The sequence below is a fragment of the Sphaeramia orbicularis genome, chromosome 3 (assembly GCF_902148855.1).
Source record: "Sphaeramia orbicularis chromosome 3, fSphaOr1.1, whole genome shotgun sequence".
NCBI classification, from domain to species: domain Eukaryota; kingdom Metazoa; phylum Chordata; class Actinopteri; order Kurtiformes; family Apogonidae; genus Sphaeramia; species Sphaeramia orbicularis.
Window position 1 is genome coordinate 18,017,481 of NC_043959.1, and position 20,381 is coordinate 18,037,861.

A 20,381-nucleotide genomic window follows, 5' to 3' on the forward strand; every position below is an offset into this window, starting at 1 on the left:
TCGGTTTGTTTCTTTGTTTGTTTGTTTACACTTTAGCAGCAAAACTATTGATTGAATTCATACCATATTGGGTTTATAGACCAGTGACCCAGAATAGATGTGATTACATTTTGGGAAAAGTAGGTGAAAGTTCAAATATTTAGGAATTTTTTTAAATCTTTTTTTTTTTTTTTTTCCATTTACTTATAATGGCTGACATGTCTATGCTGACATCAGCATACACATAGACATGATGACATGAGCTGGATCGATGCCAAAATAAGATACAATATGTGTGAGGGGCAGGGTTTGTTGTGCCTGGAATCACTTGTTTAATATAATATTTTTCACCTTAAACCATGAAAAAAACTTGGAGTGTTTTTGGTACGGTTTGTTTGTTTGTTGAACACTTTAGCAGCAAAACTATTGGTTGAATTCATACCAAATTGAGTTTATAGATTGCCAGTGAAACAGAATAGATGTAGTTACATTTTGGGAAAAGTAGATGAAATTTTAATTTTTAATTATTTTTTTAAATCTTTTTTTTCCCCCCATTTACTTATAATGGCCGAAATTTCACGTCTATAAATAGATCAATTTTGTTTCAATTTACTTCAAACTTGGCAGATATATAGAGGCAACTGATATGATGACATCAGCACACACATAGACATGATGATGTCAGCTGGATCGATGCCAGAATAAGCTACAATACATACAAGGGGCGAGGTTTGTTGTGCCTGGGACCACTTGCTTTACTTTATATCATATTGGTCTGTATGTGGAACCTGAACTAAAACCAGTTTAACATCGTTGATTGTTTATATCTTCAGTGTAATTTTTCCATTTTGCAAATTCATCCCATGGGCTGGATTGGACCCTTTGGCGGGCTGGTTTTGGCCCATGAGCCGTATGTTTCACTCCCTTGCTCTAAACACTAAAATGTACTTTAAATACATTTATGGAAATACATTTGATCATTTTGAGTTCAGAAGTGCTCAATATTGTTGTTCCAGTATCTGGGTGTCAATACTCATTCTTGTACACACATTTCATTATAAAATATTATAAAAGGAAAATTTCTTTACACACCATCGTACAAATCTTTAGTTTTATTTTCATCTCCTCTGCATTTTTATATACTCAAAGCAGTTTTATAACATAAAAAATATAAACCTAGTTCCCATAATGTGGTTTAACATTAAACAGTTTTGTTTCAGCACCCACATTTTAACACTCCAAAAAAAATAAACCTATTAACAACAACCTGGATTAGTCTATTAACATAATATCCATAAATACAAATGTAGAAAAGCTGTGCGTGTGTGTACGTGTGCATTGACTCAACATTATTTACAGTTCTACTGCATTACATCGTAAATAAAAGCATTGGCGAAAGTCTCATACTCTTCTAACATTAATTTTAAATGGGCCAAATCTCACAGTGCACATTCCACAGTGCTCCATATAAGTAGCACTCCCAGCCCTAGAGCTAAGGATTCTGGGAGTTTTATATTACATTTATATTCACATGCATTGATTAAAAGAAGAAAAGACACAGTCGATGTTATAGAGACGCTTCAGTATCAATCTGATGATGAGAAGAAAACATCAAACATCATGGACTCAAACCAAGATAAAACCAGATATTTTAACCCCCTCATGGTTAATTATAGTAACAATAATAATATGTGACAGAAAAAGGGGTTAGAAAAGATCTGGTTCATTGATAAAAATAAAAGTAAAGAAAAAAAAAAATCAGCCCCTAAGGACTTAAAAACTGAAAGCAACATCTTAACTACAACTCCCAAGATGCAATTCACCCACATCCACTCACAGAACTTTAGATTATGGCGAGTAGAAGCTAAATATTCTAATTTTAAAAAGCTGAAACCAAATTCTGTAGCTCCTGTCCATGTTGAAATTCTGTTGAAGTGTGGGAAAAGTCGTCACAAAAAGAAAGAAAAGCAGGAAAAAGGAAAAAGAATGACAACAGGGACACGACTGACAGACAAAGACATATTTTGTGGATATTTTGACTTTTTCTTTTGCTGCATATGTTTAAAATAAAATGAGACTAAGAGCAAAATGTGCCAAACAGGAGAAGAACCAGAGAATAAGTCGTCCATCACATGAGTAGAGACCAGAATCAACTGGGTCTGTTTTGTCCCGCCTCAGTGCTGGAGGTTGTTGCAAGGCATTCTGGGAGCTCACCAGCTGTAGTAGAAGACCAAGTGGAGGCAGGCTGATCAAATGCGTCCTGTTTCTTCTACTTCTTCTCCGTTTCCTCCTCTTTCTCCGTCTTTTCTCCATCTCCCTTCTCCCCCTCCCCAGGTGACACCTCCACCGTCAGAAGCTCCTCCCCTTCCTGTCGCGGCGTCATGCGGATGATGACGGAGCTGTCGGCGGTCTCGGCCACCGTGTCGTCATCGTCTTGGATGGCGATGACCGGGACCGGAGAGCGGCGGTGCATCGGCGATGGAGGCGGAACTGGAGAAATGGCGGCAGGCAGGACCTGACCATGAAATAGAGTTTATTATTATTTATTATTTACACGTTCATTAATATTTTAACCTCCCTTTTGTGGAGTTAATCTTGTTAATGTTTTAACTTTTTGTGCTCTGACTAGTGTTTATCACATTCATTTTGTTATTATCAGTTTCTGTCATCTATGGTGATAACCTTATAAATATACTTTACCTTTAATTAACTTGATCTAAAGTCTTCACTACATATCATTTCCCTCTGGACAGATGCTCTGTAGTTACCATGGAAACACCGTCATCTTCTACAACATTGATTTACCAGTAAAACCCATGGAGTTTGAACATAACTTGGTTTATGTTCAATTACTGAAATCATTGCTGAAAAAGTCATTTTTTCTTTACTTTCTCTGTTTTTGATTTGATAACCCTCAACTTTACTCAGGAAAATACCTGATTTTCACTGAAAAAATACATAGTAAAGTTAATAATATTACAATAAATGGTGATAAATCACTTAAGAAAGGTTAAATAGAGAGAACAATTAATTTGGGAACTGACATAAAAGAAGTACTGGCCTTGGTCTTTATGGGTAAAGTTTGGAACGTGGAGAAGCCAGTCATAGATTAATCAGCTGATCATCACTAACCTTCTCCCTCGCTTTATGCATCTGAATGTGTGTGAAATTATCCAGACAAGTATTGAAGGAAGCATCACTGTCAGTATAACTGGATATATAAACTTTGAACTTAACAAAAAAATAATCTTAAAATCTTTCAAGCTCTTATTTTATCTCAAAGTTTCCACTTAAGCCACTGGTGCCAACATGTTCTCATAGTTCATAAAGTGTCCTATTGCTGTGATTAATCAGTCAAGGTTTGTGATGAGGCATTTTTTTTTGCTAAATCAAGAAGTTTTTAAGGAGTTTATTCATTTGAAGGACGAGGAGAATTTTAACCCATAAGACCCGGCGCTACTTTTGTGTCAGTTCCGAAATAAATTGTTCTATGTATTTGACCCTTCTTAAATGATTTATCACCATTTATTACAGTATTATTTTCTGATTTTTTGCATGTTTTTCAGTAAAAATCAGGTATTTTCATATCGTCCAAATGGGTCATATCTGATGACCATGAAAAAACGACAAACTGTATTTTACACCAATTATTGACATGTATTGATAGGATTAGTGGATCAACAGGTATTAAAGGTATTGAATCAGTAGATGCTTTTGGTTGCCAGGGGCTGTTTGGGTCTTTATGGGTTAAACTCAGTTTAACACAAACATCAAAATCAATACATTTGGATATATGTAATTTTTACTGCAGATGAAGGAGGTAAAGAATATTAAAAATAACGATCATCACAGTGTAATGGAGTAAAACGTGTGGTATTTGCCTCCCTGAGAAAAGCAGATACGTAGATGTATAAAGCTAAAATAAAATGTAAATACTCAAGTAAAACATCAATAACTCGGATGTGTATTTAACAGCTACATTCACCCACTGATGTCGATGATTTTAACCCATAAAGACCCAAACATCCACCATTGAACAAAAGCATCTACTGATCTAAACTGTTTAATACCTGTTGATCCACTAATCCTGTCAATACATGTAAATAATTGGTGTAAAATACAGTTCTTCATCTTTTCATGGTCATCAGATATGACCCATTTGGACGTTCAGAGGCTCCGTAGTTACCGTGGAAACACTGTCATCTTCTACAACATTGATTCACCAGTAAAACCCGTGGAGTTGGATCAATGACAGTGGATGAAGACACTGGGTTTATGTTCAGTTAATGAGAGATTTTAATGAAAAAGTCACTTTTTCTTCAGTTTTGATGTAATAACAAATTTACTCTGAGCTTTTACAAACATTTACATGATCAGTGAATTAAATACAGGAAAATAGCTGACTTTCACAGAAAAAATGTAAAATACAGAGGATAATATTATAATCACTTAAGAAAAGTTAAGTTGAGAGAAACACTCATTTGGGAACTGCCACAACAGTATCTCTGTCTTTACGGGTTCGGTTCTGTGTATCGTACCTCTGTTGTTTGCGATGCTTCATACTCTGCTTTCAGCTTGGCGAAGGTTCCCGTTCCCTCGATGCCCGCCTTCTCCGCCACCTTCAGAGCCGCCTTATACATTTCGGGGGTGTCCGGTCTGGGAGGGATGACCTGCACGGCCTCTTTCACGCCCTCCTTCTCCTCCGGTTTCTTGTCCTTTGTCAGCATCTTCCTGCAAGGACGACAACAAACATGAGGAGATTAGCTTCACAATACATTACACATTAAACAACAGGTTTTTTTTTTTTGTCCGATACTGTTTTTTGTTGGGCTTAAACATGTTATTACTTTACAACTTACGCAAAACATCAGAACTCACCCACAGCCACTAGTCTTAAAGTTCTTTCACCAGAATCATAATTAAAACAAATAACATCCTCCACATTAATGCATTCTCCTACAGTTTTCTAACCTCCTAAACAGATAAATATCCCACCTGTTTCCATCCCACCACCTACAGCAGGTCCACCATCTCTGCTGCTGCACCATGTCCTGACTGAAAGACTAAAGGCTGAGCAGGATCAGGATCACAGGACTCCTCTGATCTGACCCGCTTCCCTGACTAACTGACTGACTGAGTGAGTGACCGTCTACCAGGAAGTAGAACAACCTGGGTGAGCAGATTAGACACCAGCCTAATCCTCACGGGAACAGACGCCATGAGGGAGGAAGAGGACGGAGAAGAACCAGACAGAAGAGGAGGAGGAGGACAGACTGCAAGAACCTGCCAGATTCATTCAGATCATGGAAAAAACTCTGCACTTCGAGGATACACTGAATATTTATTTACTACCAATCAAAATAAACTAAACAGTGCATCATACCCAAAGCCTGCGCCTCCTTCGGCTGCTCCTCTTTTCAGTTTTCAGACCTTAAAGCTGAACTCACTCATTCCAAATCTGTCTATCATTCGTTCTTTTCATATTCAATTGAGAATCCACAGTTGGAAAACGAAAAAATGATTCAATATATCATTATTCATGTACAAATCAAAAATGAAAACACGAGTTGTTTTTCATTCTTTTGATTGTAAGTGCAAATTAAAAATTGTAAATAAGCAAATGGAGCAAATGTGGGGTTTCATGTTGACATTTTTGATATCTGATTTGGTTTGACCCAGAAGCTACTGACTTCATGTGTTGAGCTGGACAGTTGTGGGTTTGCTAGTATTCTGCCTAATGCATTCTGCGATAATGGAGAATTTTGTGTAGCAATTTTGTAGCAATTTAGCAAAAGTAGCAATTTTGTGTAGGCAGCAAACGGGTCAGTGTATCTTTTGGTAATTGGATTTTCTTTCCAGAAACAAAAGAAAAACTAGTGGTTAATAGATTTTTCATTTTAAAATAGAGGAATTAAAATGTAATTTCAAGGCATTTTTGTTTTTCAGTGTCAAAACAGATGAACCAAATTTAAAAAAACAGATTGATTTTCATTTTCTCTAATGACAAAAAATAAAGTTAGTACCTGACAGAAATGGAAAAACTGACTAAAAATGGCTTTTTTTTTCATTTTCTGAGACCAGATGTTGTCATTTTCAAGGAAAGAGCACTAATGCCAAGGTCATAAAGAATCTTACGAATGATGGGTTTGTACGAATCTTCCAGTTCGTACGAAATCTGGACATCGTAGACATGCTCCCTCCATGAATGTCTACGAACTACAGATTTCGTACGAACTGGAAGATTCGTACAAACACATTGTTTGTAAGAATCTTTGTGACCGAGGCATTAGCACTCTTTCCTTGAAAATGGCAACATCCAGTCTCAGAAAATGAAAAAAACAGGTGTTTTTGGTCCGTTTTTACATTTCTGTCAGGTAGTAACTTTCTTTTTTGTTTTTAGAAAGAGAAAATGAAAATCACTAATTTTTTAAAAAATTGGTTTATCTGTTTTGACACAAAACAAGAAAAATGCCTTGAAATTCCATTTTAATTGTTGTAATTCAAAACGAAAATCAATAAACCATTAGTTTTTCTTTTGTTTCGGGAAAGAAAATCCAGTTACCAAAAGATACACTGACCGATCTTCAGGTATTGTTTTGTCTAATGCAGTTCATCCATGGTAGACAATCTAAGTAGAAGACACTTCACAGAACACATGAAGAAGTCAGTCACTTCCGGGTCATACCAAATCAGATATTAAATGTTTAGAATTGAAAGTATTTAGTCACAGTGTATAAAACCTTCCAATATCATGTATAAAAGCAGAAAAGCTGCCGTTTGTGTGTGTTTGTCTTTGGCACAGACTGTATGACATGATCTGGACGCTGCTGAGGTCAGTCTTACACATGACCCCTTGACCTCTGACCCCGGCAGGTGCCAGTGCGTCGGGCTGAGTCTTACTTGGCCTTCTTGCGGAGCAGCTTCTGGGACTCAGGGTAGTGCACCAGGATCTCTGCCAGGTCCTTCTTATCCAGGATGAAGAGGTTAGCGAAGCCGTGGGCCTTCACATTGGCTGTTCGACGGTTACCTCCGCCTCCCGCGAGCAAACTGACCAATCAGAGAAGAGGAAATCTGTCAGACACTTAAGTTCAAGCACAGTGCGTCCGTCTGTCGTCCTTTATTTGACCGATTTATTGATCAGTTGAGTGACTGTAGTTAAATGAGTGTTAAGTAAAAGAAAACAAAGAACAATGAAGCTTACTCTCAGAAGTAGTTGTTGTCTTCAGGGTCACAATCCAACATTTTAACATGTTCTGTTCAATACATTGCCAGATAATTCTTCAGTTTGCTGATACTGACTTTGATTTTATCATGATGTCTTCTTTTACATGTAGTATTTTATTTTTTTAATGTATTTCTTCAAGGACTTTCTTTTTCTCTGTAGCACTTTGAGATTCCTTTAAATGAAAAGTACTTTATAAATGCAATTTTTATTATTATTATTATTATTATTATTATTATGTTTGACTAAAGTTCACCAACATTTTAGAGTTTTCTTTTAACAAATAAAATAAAAACAAGTACATAATGTCACTTGTTTGATTCAAACGTCCCATATAACAAACCTGCCACCTGACCATAAACCTGCTACTATTACATGGTGTATAATACTGAATATATAAAGGATATAATACCTATATCAGGGGTCAGCAAGCCTGGTCCTAGAGAGCCACTATCCTGCATGTTTTAGATGTATCTCTCTTCCAACACTTCCGATTCAAATGATAAGCCTATCATCAAGCTCTGCAGAAGCTTGATAACGACCGTCAGGTGTGCTGGAAGAAGGAAACATCTAAAACATGCAGGATAGTGGCTCTCTAGGACCACGGTTGCTGACCCCTGACCTATATAGTCAAAAAGCGAGGTTGTGTTTGGCCTCATTACACCAACTTAATAAATTAAACTGACATTCAATGAACAGTCATAATCCAGAGGCACCTTGAACGCACCACAAAGTCCAGTTCAATGAGTCTGTGTTTAACAGGATAAGTGGTGGAATCTCTGACCTGATCTCTCCAAACACAGATCCGGCTCTGATGGTGACGAACACTGTCTGCAGGTCAGGACCCCCCACCACCTGGACCTCACCCTGTTTGATGATGTACATCTCCCTACCAATCTCCCCCTACAACACACACACACACACACACACACACACACACACACACACACACAGTTCAGGACATTGGTGGAATCAGAATCAGCAGGTTTAACAGCAGAGTTTATTTGATTGTATTCTTGGTTTCTTACCTTTTTACAGACAAAGTCTCCCGGCAGGTACACGACAGACTTGAGCCTTGTCAACATATCAAACACCATCTGTCTGTCACAGCCCTGACAGATAAACACACACATATTAATTCACACTCGGTCTTATTGTATCCTGTTCACAGACTGTACATAGGAAGTGGACTGAGCTGTGGGTTAGCGTTAGGGTAACTGTGATGCCATCCACTGGTTTTGTTTTGAAGTGTAGAAGTTGCATTTGATCCATCACCGTGTTGGTTTTATGTTTCCAGAAACTACCGTATTTTGAAAAAACAGCGTAACTGCAGGAATGTGAGCTAATGCTCAAGCTAATGCTAGTTTAACCCATAAAGACCCAGTGCTACTTTTGTGGTAGTTCACAAATGAATTTTTCTCTCTATTTAACCTTTCTTAAGTGATTTATCACCATTTATTCTAATATTATGCTCTGTATTTGGGATTTTTAAGTATAAATCAGGTATTTTCCTATATTCAATCCACTGATCATGTAGATGTTCATAAAAGCTCAGGTCAAAGTTGAAGATTATGATATCTAAAACAAAAAAACTGTAGAAAACATCCTTTTTTTAGTAAAAATATATCATAAAAACAAGCGTCCCTATCCACTGTCATTGTTCAAACTCCATGGATTTTACTGGGGAATCAATGTTGTAGAGGATGACGGTGTTTCCATGGTAACTACAGATCCTTTAAAAATCCAAATGGGTCATATCTGATGACCACAAAAAGATGAAGAACTGTATTTTACACCAATTATTCACATGTATTGATAGGATTAATGGATCAACAGGTATTAAACATTTTAGATCAGTAGATGGTTTTGGTTGTTGGTGGATGTTTGGGTCTTTATGGGTTAATGACACAAAACAGTAAACTAAAGTCATCTCACAGTCTTGTTAATGTATTAACCACAACTACAGTGAAGCTGTCAGAAAATATATATTTTAATCAGTAAACAGAAGCTTTGAATATCTGACTTTACAAGTGAGCAACACTCAAACACACTTGTCAAACAAAGCTAAATGTTACTTACAAAGCCATAAAGATGGACAACCAGATCAATTATTAGACGGTACAAATAGAATGAATGAGAAAATATAAACTGGGAATTTCTTTTTTTTGTATATATATTTGCAGCGTCTATTGGCCATCAGGGGTATTACACCTCAACATGCTTCCATATGTTTTTGGCATTTCCAATGTGCAAACTGAAAATGTTAATGTAAATTATGATGAATGGAAATGCACCTAATGCTGCTGAAAATTGAAAGAGGGAATTATTAACATTGGCCAAAGTTTTGTAAGATGATAACTTGCAAGTTACAATGTTTATGACTTTTATAATGATCCATTCTGGCCAGATCAGCTATTTTTTTTGTACATGTAGAAGATTGGTTAAGAATTAAAATGGTAGTCAATAAAGATCATGAGTGAAGAAACAAAGCTTTTGCTATCGGGGGTCAACAGCAAGGGTATAGCCCCAAAATCCCCGCAGTCCTCTGCTATATATAAGTCTATCCATGACAATTGTTAGACAATTGATATGAACTCAATTTGAGATACATGGACCCAACAGTGGCAGAATAATGGTCTGAGAAACGATTTTTCCCACAAAACTCCACCTAGTGAATGAAAATGACCACATATGAATTCTGAACGCTAGACAGAACATGGACATTTGGAAGACCATCAATATGAACCAAATTTGATCTCAATCGGCCGATTATTGATGGATTTATGTCCAAAAAAACTGATTTTCAACTAAAGCGCCCCCATGTGGATGACTTATAATACTCATAGAGAAGCTGAAATCCATGCGGTTCTTCCACTAGGGGTCTTCTATGTTGGTTATCAAGGAGAAGAAATCCAACCAAATATGCCCTAGTTATCACCAAAACACCAAGGAGATCCAGCGGTGGCGGCATTCAGGATAAAACCATTATAACCCCAAAATTCGATTTTGAGGATATAATGAAAATCTCAAAGGTATATTAGAAACATACTAATAAAGTGTTATCAGTTATAATCCCATTAACCATCTTCCACACATCTGACAGCTGTAGTACCTTCTGAAATCTCACCTAACTCTTAAACACACATTCATCTCATAGATACAGACACCAATCATCCTGGTAAATAACAATGAACAATGCACTACTGTCTGTATGAGCCACATTCCAGGACGTCAGCAAATGAGGACAATCTGATGTGTTTAGCGTCGGTTGCTGTTTGTTGTTGTTCTGACCTGAAAAAGTGAGACTTTGCTGACGATGGAATAGTTGACGTCCACGGCCATGTCCAGCCTCATCTTAGCGGGAAGTTGAATCAGCAGCTCCTGTTCGTCTGCAGAGAAAACAGAGAAAACTCCACTGCTCACAGGTGATAGTGCACTTTGACTGAGGGTTTAATATTAAAAAACAATCAGAAATATCCTCAGCTTTCTCCTAACATCTGTGTCAGATGCTGGACCTAGAGCTAAGCTACAGGATCCAACCTGGTTTGTCTACTGATGTGTTACTGTTTCTTACCCAGCATGCCCTGGCTCATCCAGGTGTAGTCGTACCAGGTCTTGATGCGGTTCTGGACTTCTTTGGGGATCTTGTAGGAGTTCATGTACTTGACGGTGCTGTCCATGCAGGCCCGGTAGTAGTTTTCACCAGCCGTCGCAGCTCCGACCACATCTCTCATCTGACACAACAAAGACAAGATGATGGAAATGCTTTTTTTTTGTGTGTGTGTGTGTTTTAAACTGTAAACATGTACAAGTTACATCCAGAAATTGAGAACTGAAACCATCAACCATTAACCATGTTTAAGACACTTTTCATTTATGTGCAGTTTACTGGATTATATAAGAATGTTATTTCATACCTCATACTCTACTTTGTCCAACAGCTTTAGTTACTGTTCAGGTTTTGACACAATCATAACGTAACAGGATTTAACTGCGACACATTGTTAAAGATTGTTTGTTTTCCAAACTTTTTGTCTTTTGACATCTCACATAAAGCACCATGTAGTTGGATCATATTATATAAATCTATGTAGTCAATAACATTTTCACCAATTAGTGATATTTTACAGAAGTCATTTGTAAGATAAGATAACATAGTTTAAGATTATTCAAGATAAGATAATTTAAGATAAGACAGTTTAAGATAAGACACAATAAGAGAAGATAATTTAAGATAATTCAAGATAACATTTAAGATAATTTAAGATGAGAAAATTTAAGATAATTTAAGATAAGATACAATAAGATAAGATAATTCAAGATAAGAAAATTTAAGATAAGAAAATGTAAAATCATTTAAGGCATGATCAGATAAGATCAGATACAATAAGATAATTTAAGATAAGATGAGAAAATTTAAGATAATTTAAGATAAGATAAGATACGATATGATAAGATACGATAAGATAAAATAAGACAAGGTACAATAAGATAATTTAGGATAAGATAAGACAATTTAAAGATCATGTAAGATAAGATAAGATAAGATAAGATAAGATAACATACATGGGGAAATTACTTAACTACTTTACTTAAAGTTTGGCACAGATTTGTGACACTGAGAATATTACACTGTCAACATTGATTATTCCAGAAATTCAGATCATGTTTTATAATTTTTAAATCCAAATTTTTGCAAATTTTTCAAATCTAACTTAAAACACATACATAATTTTCAGGCTGTTTTGAGTCTTCAAGCCACATCACCTTATCATATTAATCAGATCATGCATTTTACCCCATATGTACAGTTTACATACTATAGAGAAGAGAAGAGAAGACAATTTTACGGTTAACAGCAGCAACATACAACAATGCAAGTGCAGAGAAAAAGACAAGCAGAAAAACCACAAATGAGTGAAAATAATATATAAAGAGAAAAATAAGAAATACGATATGTCATTTTTTAAATAAGAAAGAAAAAAAATCCTTAACAGGGTCATTGAGGGTTTTGTGAAAAGTCAGAGCCCTTGAATCATACAGCACACAGACTCTTAAAAAAAGGGATGAAAATCTAATTATTGTCAACGTCGAGCAAGCTCTAATGAGATTACCTGGAGCAGATGTAAAATGAAGTTAACATGTGTTATTGAATTACCGACCTGACCGATCATGATGGAGAACGCAAATACGCCAACGAAGTAGTTGATGAGCTGGAAGCAGATCTCGAACACTGTGGTGGGATCAGGCAGCCCCCCGATGGTGATCAGAGTCTTTACAGCAAAGTAATAACAGCGGATGTAACTGTAGGAAAATAAAGATAAAAGATACAAAGTTAAAGCAGTGTTTGTGCTTCCTCTAGTTAACTATCAGGAAAAAAAGGATTTAGCCAAAATGGGCTTCAAAGTAAAGACTGAAAAAAGTTAATTTCACTTTTTTCATCTTCAAACTTAAAATCTGGTTAAAAAAAGCTGAATGGAAATTGATGTTTTAGGTACCTCAGGGAAATTTTTTTGTTATTATTATTATTATTATTATTATTATTATTATTAACCTTTATTTACCAAGAAAAAAAAACTTTTTGAGATTAAACTTTTTTTTTTGCAAGAGCATTGTGGCCATGACAGCAGCAGCAGAAGTTACAGAAAATACAGATTTCATCCAAACATCTACACTACAACACTTGTTTAAATGGAAGGATGTTCTCCCTCCAATGTATGGACAATGGATCAGAAAGGTTATGCATCATATTCATCTAGAAAAAAATAAATATACCATTAGGGGTTCCACCAGAAAGTTCTATGCCATTTGGCAGCCCTTTATCTGCCTTGTAGAAGGTATGGTATCTACCAACATATGTACTCCAATATCTGGGTACCTTTATTTATTTACTTTTTAATTCATTTATTTGATTATTTTGGTTTAAATGGTCTTTCTTACACACACACACATATACATATATATATATATATATATATATATATATATATATATATATATATATATATATATATATATATATATATATAGGGGTTGGACAAAATAATGGAAACACCTTAAAAAATCAACAAAATATAATTTAATATGGTGTAGGTCCGCCTTTTGCGGCAATTACAGCCTCAATTCTCCGAGGTATTGATTCATACAACTTGTGAATTGTTTCCAAAGGAATTTTAAGCCATTCTTCAGTTAGAATACCCTCCAACTCTTTTAGAGACAATGGCGGTGGAAATCGACGTCTTACTTGAATCTCTAAAACTGACCATAAATGGTCAATAATGTTGAGGTCTGGGGACTGTGCCGGCCATACGAGATGCTCAACTTCATTAGAATGTTCCTCATGCCATTCTTTAACAATTCTAGCTGTATGGATTGGGGCATTATCATCTTGAGGTGAAGGTGTTTCCATTATTTTGTCCAACCCCTGTATACATATATATATATATATATATATATATATATATATATATATATATATATATATATATGTACAAATATTTTTTTCTTTTAAAATTTGGTGGGTTATTTTCAGGTGTGCACTATAACCCGGAAAGTACCGTACACAAATCTACATAAAGAAGAAACATGTCCATGCAGGGATGATAAAAGGGGGTCTTACGCGTTGCCTTTTCCATTGTAGACCCACTTCGTGGACCCCAGGCCTTCGTAGTCTGAGCCCCAGTAGAACAGACAAGCATTGATGTGCAGAGAATAAAGCAGGTACATGGAGGTTCGGATCACTCTGGAACACAAAAACACAAAATTAGGTAACTTTGTAACTGGTTTCTTTACTGTTTTTTCTGCCTGTTTTGCTGCCTCAATTGACCTACCTGGTTACATAAAGGTTAAATAAATAAATAATCTTTACTATTAATGACACTTGAAAACAACCTATTAAACAGTTTGTTGTCTTTAAAGATAGAATTTAAAACATTTAAACACATGCAAACACTATTTAACTGTGACTTTTTTAGACGTTCTTCAGGGTATATCTGCAAAGACTTTAAAAAAACCAAAACAAAACAAGATGGGAGACAAACAATGAACCTGAAACACACTTAAAGTCTTTGATGCAAAAAATCTACATATTTATTATAAGGTTTTTAGCTTTTGTTAACAAATGTACAGACATTTTAATCCAAATATACCACAAACATAGTATATAATTGTAAAAATTTAAACTTTACTACAGAAAAGGATTAGAGCTACTGGAAAAAAAAATCTAAATTAAGGTCCAATATATTTTTTTAAATTATTATTATGAGAAAAAAGTGGGAATCGCAAAATTAAAGTCAGAATTCTGAGAAAAAAGTCAGAATTCAGACTTTTTTCTCCTCAGAATTCTGACTTTAATCTCAGAACAATAATTTAAAAAATATTTAAAAGTCAGAATTCTGACTTTTTTTTCTCATAATAATAATAAAAATATTGGACCTAATTTTTTTCCCCAGTGGCCCTAATCCTCTTCCGTAATTTACACACTTAACTTAATGTGCTCTGAATAATTATCTCTTTTTGTGTAAATAGAAATTACTCAATATGCAGATGACACTTGATTTTATGTTACTGCAAATTTTCTCACTTTCATCTGTTCTTTTGTGATTAAGTAACACGGAAGAAAAAAACACACTTAGCACACTGTCTCTATACCACATAATTTTTCATGGACAATAATCCGACATGGTCATGGTCAAAGATCTGATTTCTAACAAAAACATATTCATGAATAAATATCGGGGCTTCAACACATGTGCTAAGTCTCTTATTTGACCTTATTTGTGATTTTAATCTTTGAGCAGATAATAAACAAGAAACAAACCAGATTCTAATCATTTTTGTAGCTGAACCCTATGGAAACTGATACAAAACACTCCTCACCTGTAGATGTACGCTTTCGCCATCACAGATTCCATTCGGTCGTTGAACTCAGAGAAAACAGAATACTGAGAGAAAAAAAAGACAAAACAAACAGTCATTTATCTTTTCCTTGAAGCAGCAGCATGGACGTGTGCATGAAGCTGAAAAACATCCTGACCTTCAACAGACGAGGGAAACGCAGCAGAGAGTTGACTCCAGTGAAATAATAAAACACCTCCATAGGAAACAGGCTGATCACATCCATCTGTGGAACACATTTCAACAGCGTAACATACAAACATTCTGCTAAAACACATCATGAACAATTTTAAACAGGGGTGTCAAACTCAGTTTAGTTCAGGGGCCACAAACAGAACAAGCAGGCCCGTACCAGTAAAATAAAAGGCATAATCACTTTTACAGACTTAAAGGGCTCATATTTATCTAAACCCACTTTTATTAGTCTGTGGTTCATTTATTTGTGTATTTGGACCCTAATATTTCATACAGTTTGAATTTGAACCCTCTAGGTGCTGCAAAGATATCTTTATATTCATTTTGGTAAAAATGTAGTGGATTTCTAGTACCGCTTTTAAATCCTACTTAATTTGTTACGTCTATAACTAGCAGGGATGTCCTGATCTGATCTACAGATTGGTATTGGCTGCCGATCTGGCATTTTTTAGAAGATCAGATTGGATTTAATCATGCGATCTGGCCGATTTGGACCCGGTTGTGGGGCAGGGGTAAACACATGTCCTGCCCCCTCAAATTAAATTTTCTGAAGGTAGGGAAAAGGAAAATTAGCTGCACAACAGCAGGAGGCTTAGAGAAATTAGTAAAACATCCATAAGTTTCACTTTCACTTTAACGTGATACGCAAGTCGGTTTTTTTTTCAACCCGTGGGGCTTTTATGGAATTATTTGACCCGACCCAACCCGCCCCGCGAATAAAGTGGCATCCTTTTGACCCGCCCCAACCTGACCTGCGAGTAACCCACTGATGTGCACATCACTAACACACCCCCAAATAATACCTGGACGGACCTGTTCATAGACACGCAACAGCAGTGGCAATCATATGGCCCGTGGGCCAAAACCAGCCTGTCAAAGGTTCTAATTTGTCCCAGAGTATGAATTTGGAAAGTGCAAAAATGACACTAAAGTTATTAAGGTGTCAGGTTTAAGGTTATTCTCTTCACAACACCGCTGATGTTTCCCTGGTAATCCTCTTCCTAGAAATGTCGGTGTTCAGGACGCCTGTTACACACCAACCTACTTCCTGATTTATTTATTTATTTATTAGGATGCCCATTAGCTGATGCAGTACATCAACTACTCTTCCTGGGGTCCTCCCATTCCAAGCATAAAAACAATGTGATTCACCCATATATTTCCTTCTTAAGAACACTCAACAGCCAAACAAAACAACATTAACAATAATAACAATACTACAAGATCAAATTAAAAACAACACAAACAAACAAAAACTAAGCAATAATATTAAATAAATAAACCTAATTGTAATTTTGCGTGTGTGTGTACATGCATTTGCTAATATCATATGTTTATATCTACATGTCTTCCGAATTGTTTACAGACATTGGGTTATTTGATGTTGCTTCAGTTGTCTTTTAAATCTCGCTTTTGTTTGTTCTTTAGTGATCTGTTCTGGAAGATTGGATTCTACAGCTTGGCCCCTCATCTTGATGAATTGCGATGACCCATTTCTTCTTCTCAACTAGATTTGAAGGAAAACCATGAAAACTTGAACACAGTTGCCTTTGGTTATTTGATGAGCATTGGGGCACACAGCAGTTACACTTCGATGTGGCCTCAGCCACTGTTGACAAGTAAACCGGCAGAAACGATACATAAAGTGAGTCGTTTCAAACTATTTACGGGTCAAAAAACCCCCTATTAATAAAGTTTTGACTGTTTCTAAACCCTGCTGCTGTTTCCAGTGTTTTTCTACTTTACCTGGCTGCCACAAAACTCTGTTCTTACCTTAAATCTCTCTGTTGTCATGTAATGTTCCCTCATCTCCTTTTTATCAACCTGTAAAAAACAATTTATGCATTAAAGATTTAGGCAATAAAAATTAAGGAGCAGTTCAACTTTAAATAAAATAGTGTGTTTGCTGGTGATGCCACTGACCACGATGTCTCCTCCACGGACAAACTGTAGTCTGGGCTGGAAGACGAGGATGTCGATGATGTAGATGAAGTCGCAGGTGTAGTCCATCAGTAGCCACCAGTGGATGTTTTCGTCGGTCTGGTAGGGGAACGCCCAGCGCACGGGGATCAACCATACGTTCCAGTTCCATGCCGCAACCACGAAGAAGAGCCAGATGACATAGATCAGATCTGCAGAGACAGAGGAGAACACTTAATACAATTTTACAGACACTCATATGATCACAGAAACCATATTCACAAGGAAAAGGCTGTTTCTCTGTTTTTTATCCTAAGTGCATCTGTCACTGTCTGTGGATTTCAGCTCACTGGTTCATAGTTCATGAAAATATGGTTATAGTAGGGGAAAAAATTATTAGACCACCCCTTGTTTTCTTCAGTTTCTTGTTTATTTTAATGCCTGGTCCAATGAAAGGTCCATTTGTTTGGACAAATATAATGATACCAACAAAAATAGCTCATAGTAGTTTAATTTCAGAGTTGACATCTATCCATTTAACATGTTTTCTTGATAAAAACCAAAATCACTTCAGTTCTCCCATCAATATCCATGGCATTGTACTAACAAAAACAGTGCTTTCAGGCATTCCATGTTTTCTTTTCTGTCTGTTTTAGTCACATGACACACACAGGAGTTAGGACTGGATTGCAAAACCATTGTTTTTGATGACTTTTGATGGTCTAATAATTTTTTCTGCAACTGTATATTTATGATTTGGATTATTACTTTTGGATTTTTCATTGAGTTAAAGATAACATATCGTTAGCATAATTCATACACAAATGGACAAAAGTATGTGGATCCAGGTGTTTCTTTTCTAACAGGGGTCTGGGATACAAAACAATAATGACAAATGTATTAATATAGTTTTATATTGGGATAAATATCATATTGATTATTAATATTGATGTTTAAATGTCAAATCAGCATAAACATGACATTTTACAGCTGTAGCCATGATTTGTCCCAGTACTTTTGTCCATTTGTTTATGACTTAAGCAGTTATGCCATGAGGCTAACGATATGTAAGAATAAATTTGACTTTAAGTTTAATCTTCTAATACTTGACTCAAATGTTGTATTTTCTCTTGAGAGGAGGGGTGTGTCTGCATGGAATACCAATCGTATAACAGTGATTGGTCATTACAGCTGTCAATCACATCTCCTCCTCTCTGAAAACACTCAACAACAGGAGCTGCAGATGTAGTGTCTCCTCTTAGAACAACATAAATACTATTTTGGAATTTAACACCACAAAACATTGTCTACTGAAGCTTTGAACTTGGTTTACTATTGATGATCATTTTCTGTTGAAACCTGAACACTCTTTCATCTCTGCCACTAGGGGGTGGCATACAATTGCAGCTGAAGTTGTAACATTTTTATCACTGTCTGTAACATCTACCACAGGGGTGTCATATCACAACTCATTGGATTTTATGAGTGATGTATTAATTTTGGCTGTTTTATGTTTTGTTTCTGTTACCAGCTTAGGGACTGCAGATGAAAAGTAGTTATTTTTACTAATTCTGGCATATTTACATGGGTGTATTTGTTACACAGCAATGTTCATGAATATGCATAGTCCCTATTAAATAAACCAATAAAGTAAAAATAAATACATTTCTCAAATTCATCCCTCGGGCCAGACTGGACTCTTTGGTGGGCCGGTTCTGGCCCCTGGGCCGTGTGTTTGTCACCTGTGATCTACCACATATCTGATTTATTTTAAGTAAACGTATTTTTTCACTTCCTGACTCTCAGCTCCTACTGAATACATTTTATTTTATTTCATATTCCTTTGAATATAAAGTATAATCTGACTTAAGGTAAATCTATCAGTGTTTATGATATTTTGTTGATCTATTATTATTGTAGTTCGTTTCTTCTCACCAGTGAAGGGGTCGATGCTGGCGGGGAAGCGATATTCCAAAATAGGTCGTAGCCATTCAGGCATTTTTGGAAGTTTGGGAAATGGAATTATTACTGGATGTCCCAAAAGCTCAAACTCAAACAGTTTCTTTGGCTTTTCTTCTCCTCCTTCTCCTCCTTCTTCTCCTTCTCCTCCTTCAGCAGGACCGTCTTTCTTCTCTTCTGGTGGAGGTGGAGGAGGAGGTGCAGCAGGTGGAGCTTTCTTTGGAGCTGCAAACATCACACAACATCTGTTTAGTTATGTTGTATTTGTAATGTAATTCAATATGAAGGTAGATTTGTTTCTTTGTTGTGTTAACAACAACAAAAAAAAAATTCAATGGAAAAAAAAAAAAGAAGTTTGTTTTGATTGAAAACTTTTTTTTTTTTATTGAAGTGACATTTTTTGGGATTGAATAATAACGACACAAATATCCTACCCATAAATATGTCCCAAATACAAAAAAGATGACTTCAATCAAAAAATAACTCACTTCAATAAAAAACAACCTTTTCAATCAAAGAAAAAAGTGTTCAAACACACATTTTTGGATCTTAAACATATTTTTGCATTGAAACACTTTTTTTCTTTGATTGAAAAGGGTTTTTTTGATTGAAGTGAAGTTTTTTTTATTGAAAATATTTTTTTTTTTGGTAAAACCAATAAAGAAACAAATCTACCTTCATAATTCCACAGATGTTTAGGAGATGTCAAGAGAACACTCAACCTTATCAAAAAGAAGATTTTTGTGAATAATATCAATTATTTTGAGATTTGTTTTATTTCAATCATTTCTCCTTATTAGACATTAAACTACGACTACAAAAAAGCTGACGTTATGAAGAGTAGAACTTTTTCTTTGAGACATTCTTCTGAAAAATGTGAAAGACACTGGAAAAACTGGAAACAGTTCCTGAATCTGAGTTTACAGTATCTGCTCGTTACATTCCTTTTCTACTCCCAATGGTAATTCGAATTATTTCTTATTTGTAATTATTGTCTGGTGAACTGTCTCATCTCTAACAAGATGGCCTGTTTATTTTATTTTTATTTATTTATTTTATTTTCTCTATACTTTAGTCAGTCTATTGTTGCTGTGTTATTGTCTCTCTGTGTTGTTGCAATGAAAAATGTCCAATAAAAAGAGTATAACAAAGTGTAAACAAAACAAAGCTAAGACTACAAATAAAATATCAAGGGCAATGTTATAACTGA

The 20,381-nt window shown here is 35.7% G+C and overlaps 1 protein-coding gene across 17 annotated transcripts in view; it reads right to left on the minus strand.

Annotated features, from left to right (window-relative positions):
- Positions 1-1,075: 1,075 nt before the first annotated feature.
- Positions 1,076-20,381, minus strand: part of cngb1a (cyclic nucleotide gated channel subunit beta 1a) — a 51,863-nt gene continuing 32,557 nt past the window's right edge. For all 17 annotated transcript variants that reach the window (XM_030127738.1, XM_030127750.1, XM_030127746.1 and 14 more), the window contains 14 exons: positions 19,148-19,396; positions 17,216-17,424; positions 17,066-17,116; positions 15,237-15,323; positions 15,080-15,144; positions 13,821-13,943; positions 12,364-12,505; positions 10,776-10,935; positions 10,493-10,590; positions 8,230-8,313; positions 7,986-8,104; positions 6,880-7,026; positions 4,518-4,710; positions 1,076-2,494 (listed from right to left, as the gene is read on the minus strand). In XM_030127738.1, the coding sequence (XP_029983598.1) occupies positions 2,249-2,494; positions 4,518-4,710; positions 6,880-7,026; positions 7,986-8,104; positions 8,230-8,313; positions 10,493-10,590; positions 10,776-10,935; positions 12,364-12,505; positions 13,821-13,943; positions 15,080-15,144; positions 15,237-15,323; positions 17,066-17,116; positions 17,216-17,424; positions 19,148-19,396 (1,973 nt within the window). In that variant the 3' untranslated portion in view covers positions 1,076-2,248. The remainder of the gene's footprint in view (positions 2,495-4,517; positions 4,711-6,879; positions 7,027-7,985; positions 8,105-8,229; positions 8,314-10,492; positions 10,591-10,775; positions 10,936-12,363; positions 12,506-13,820; positions 13,944-15,079; positions 15,145-15,236; positions 15,324-17,065; positions 17,117-17,215; positions 17,425-19,147; positions 19,397-20,381) is intronic.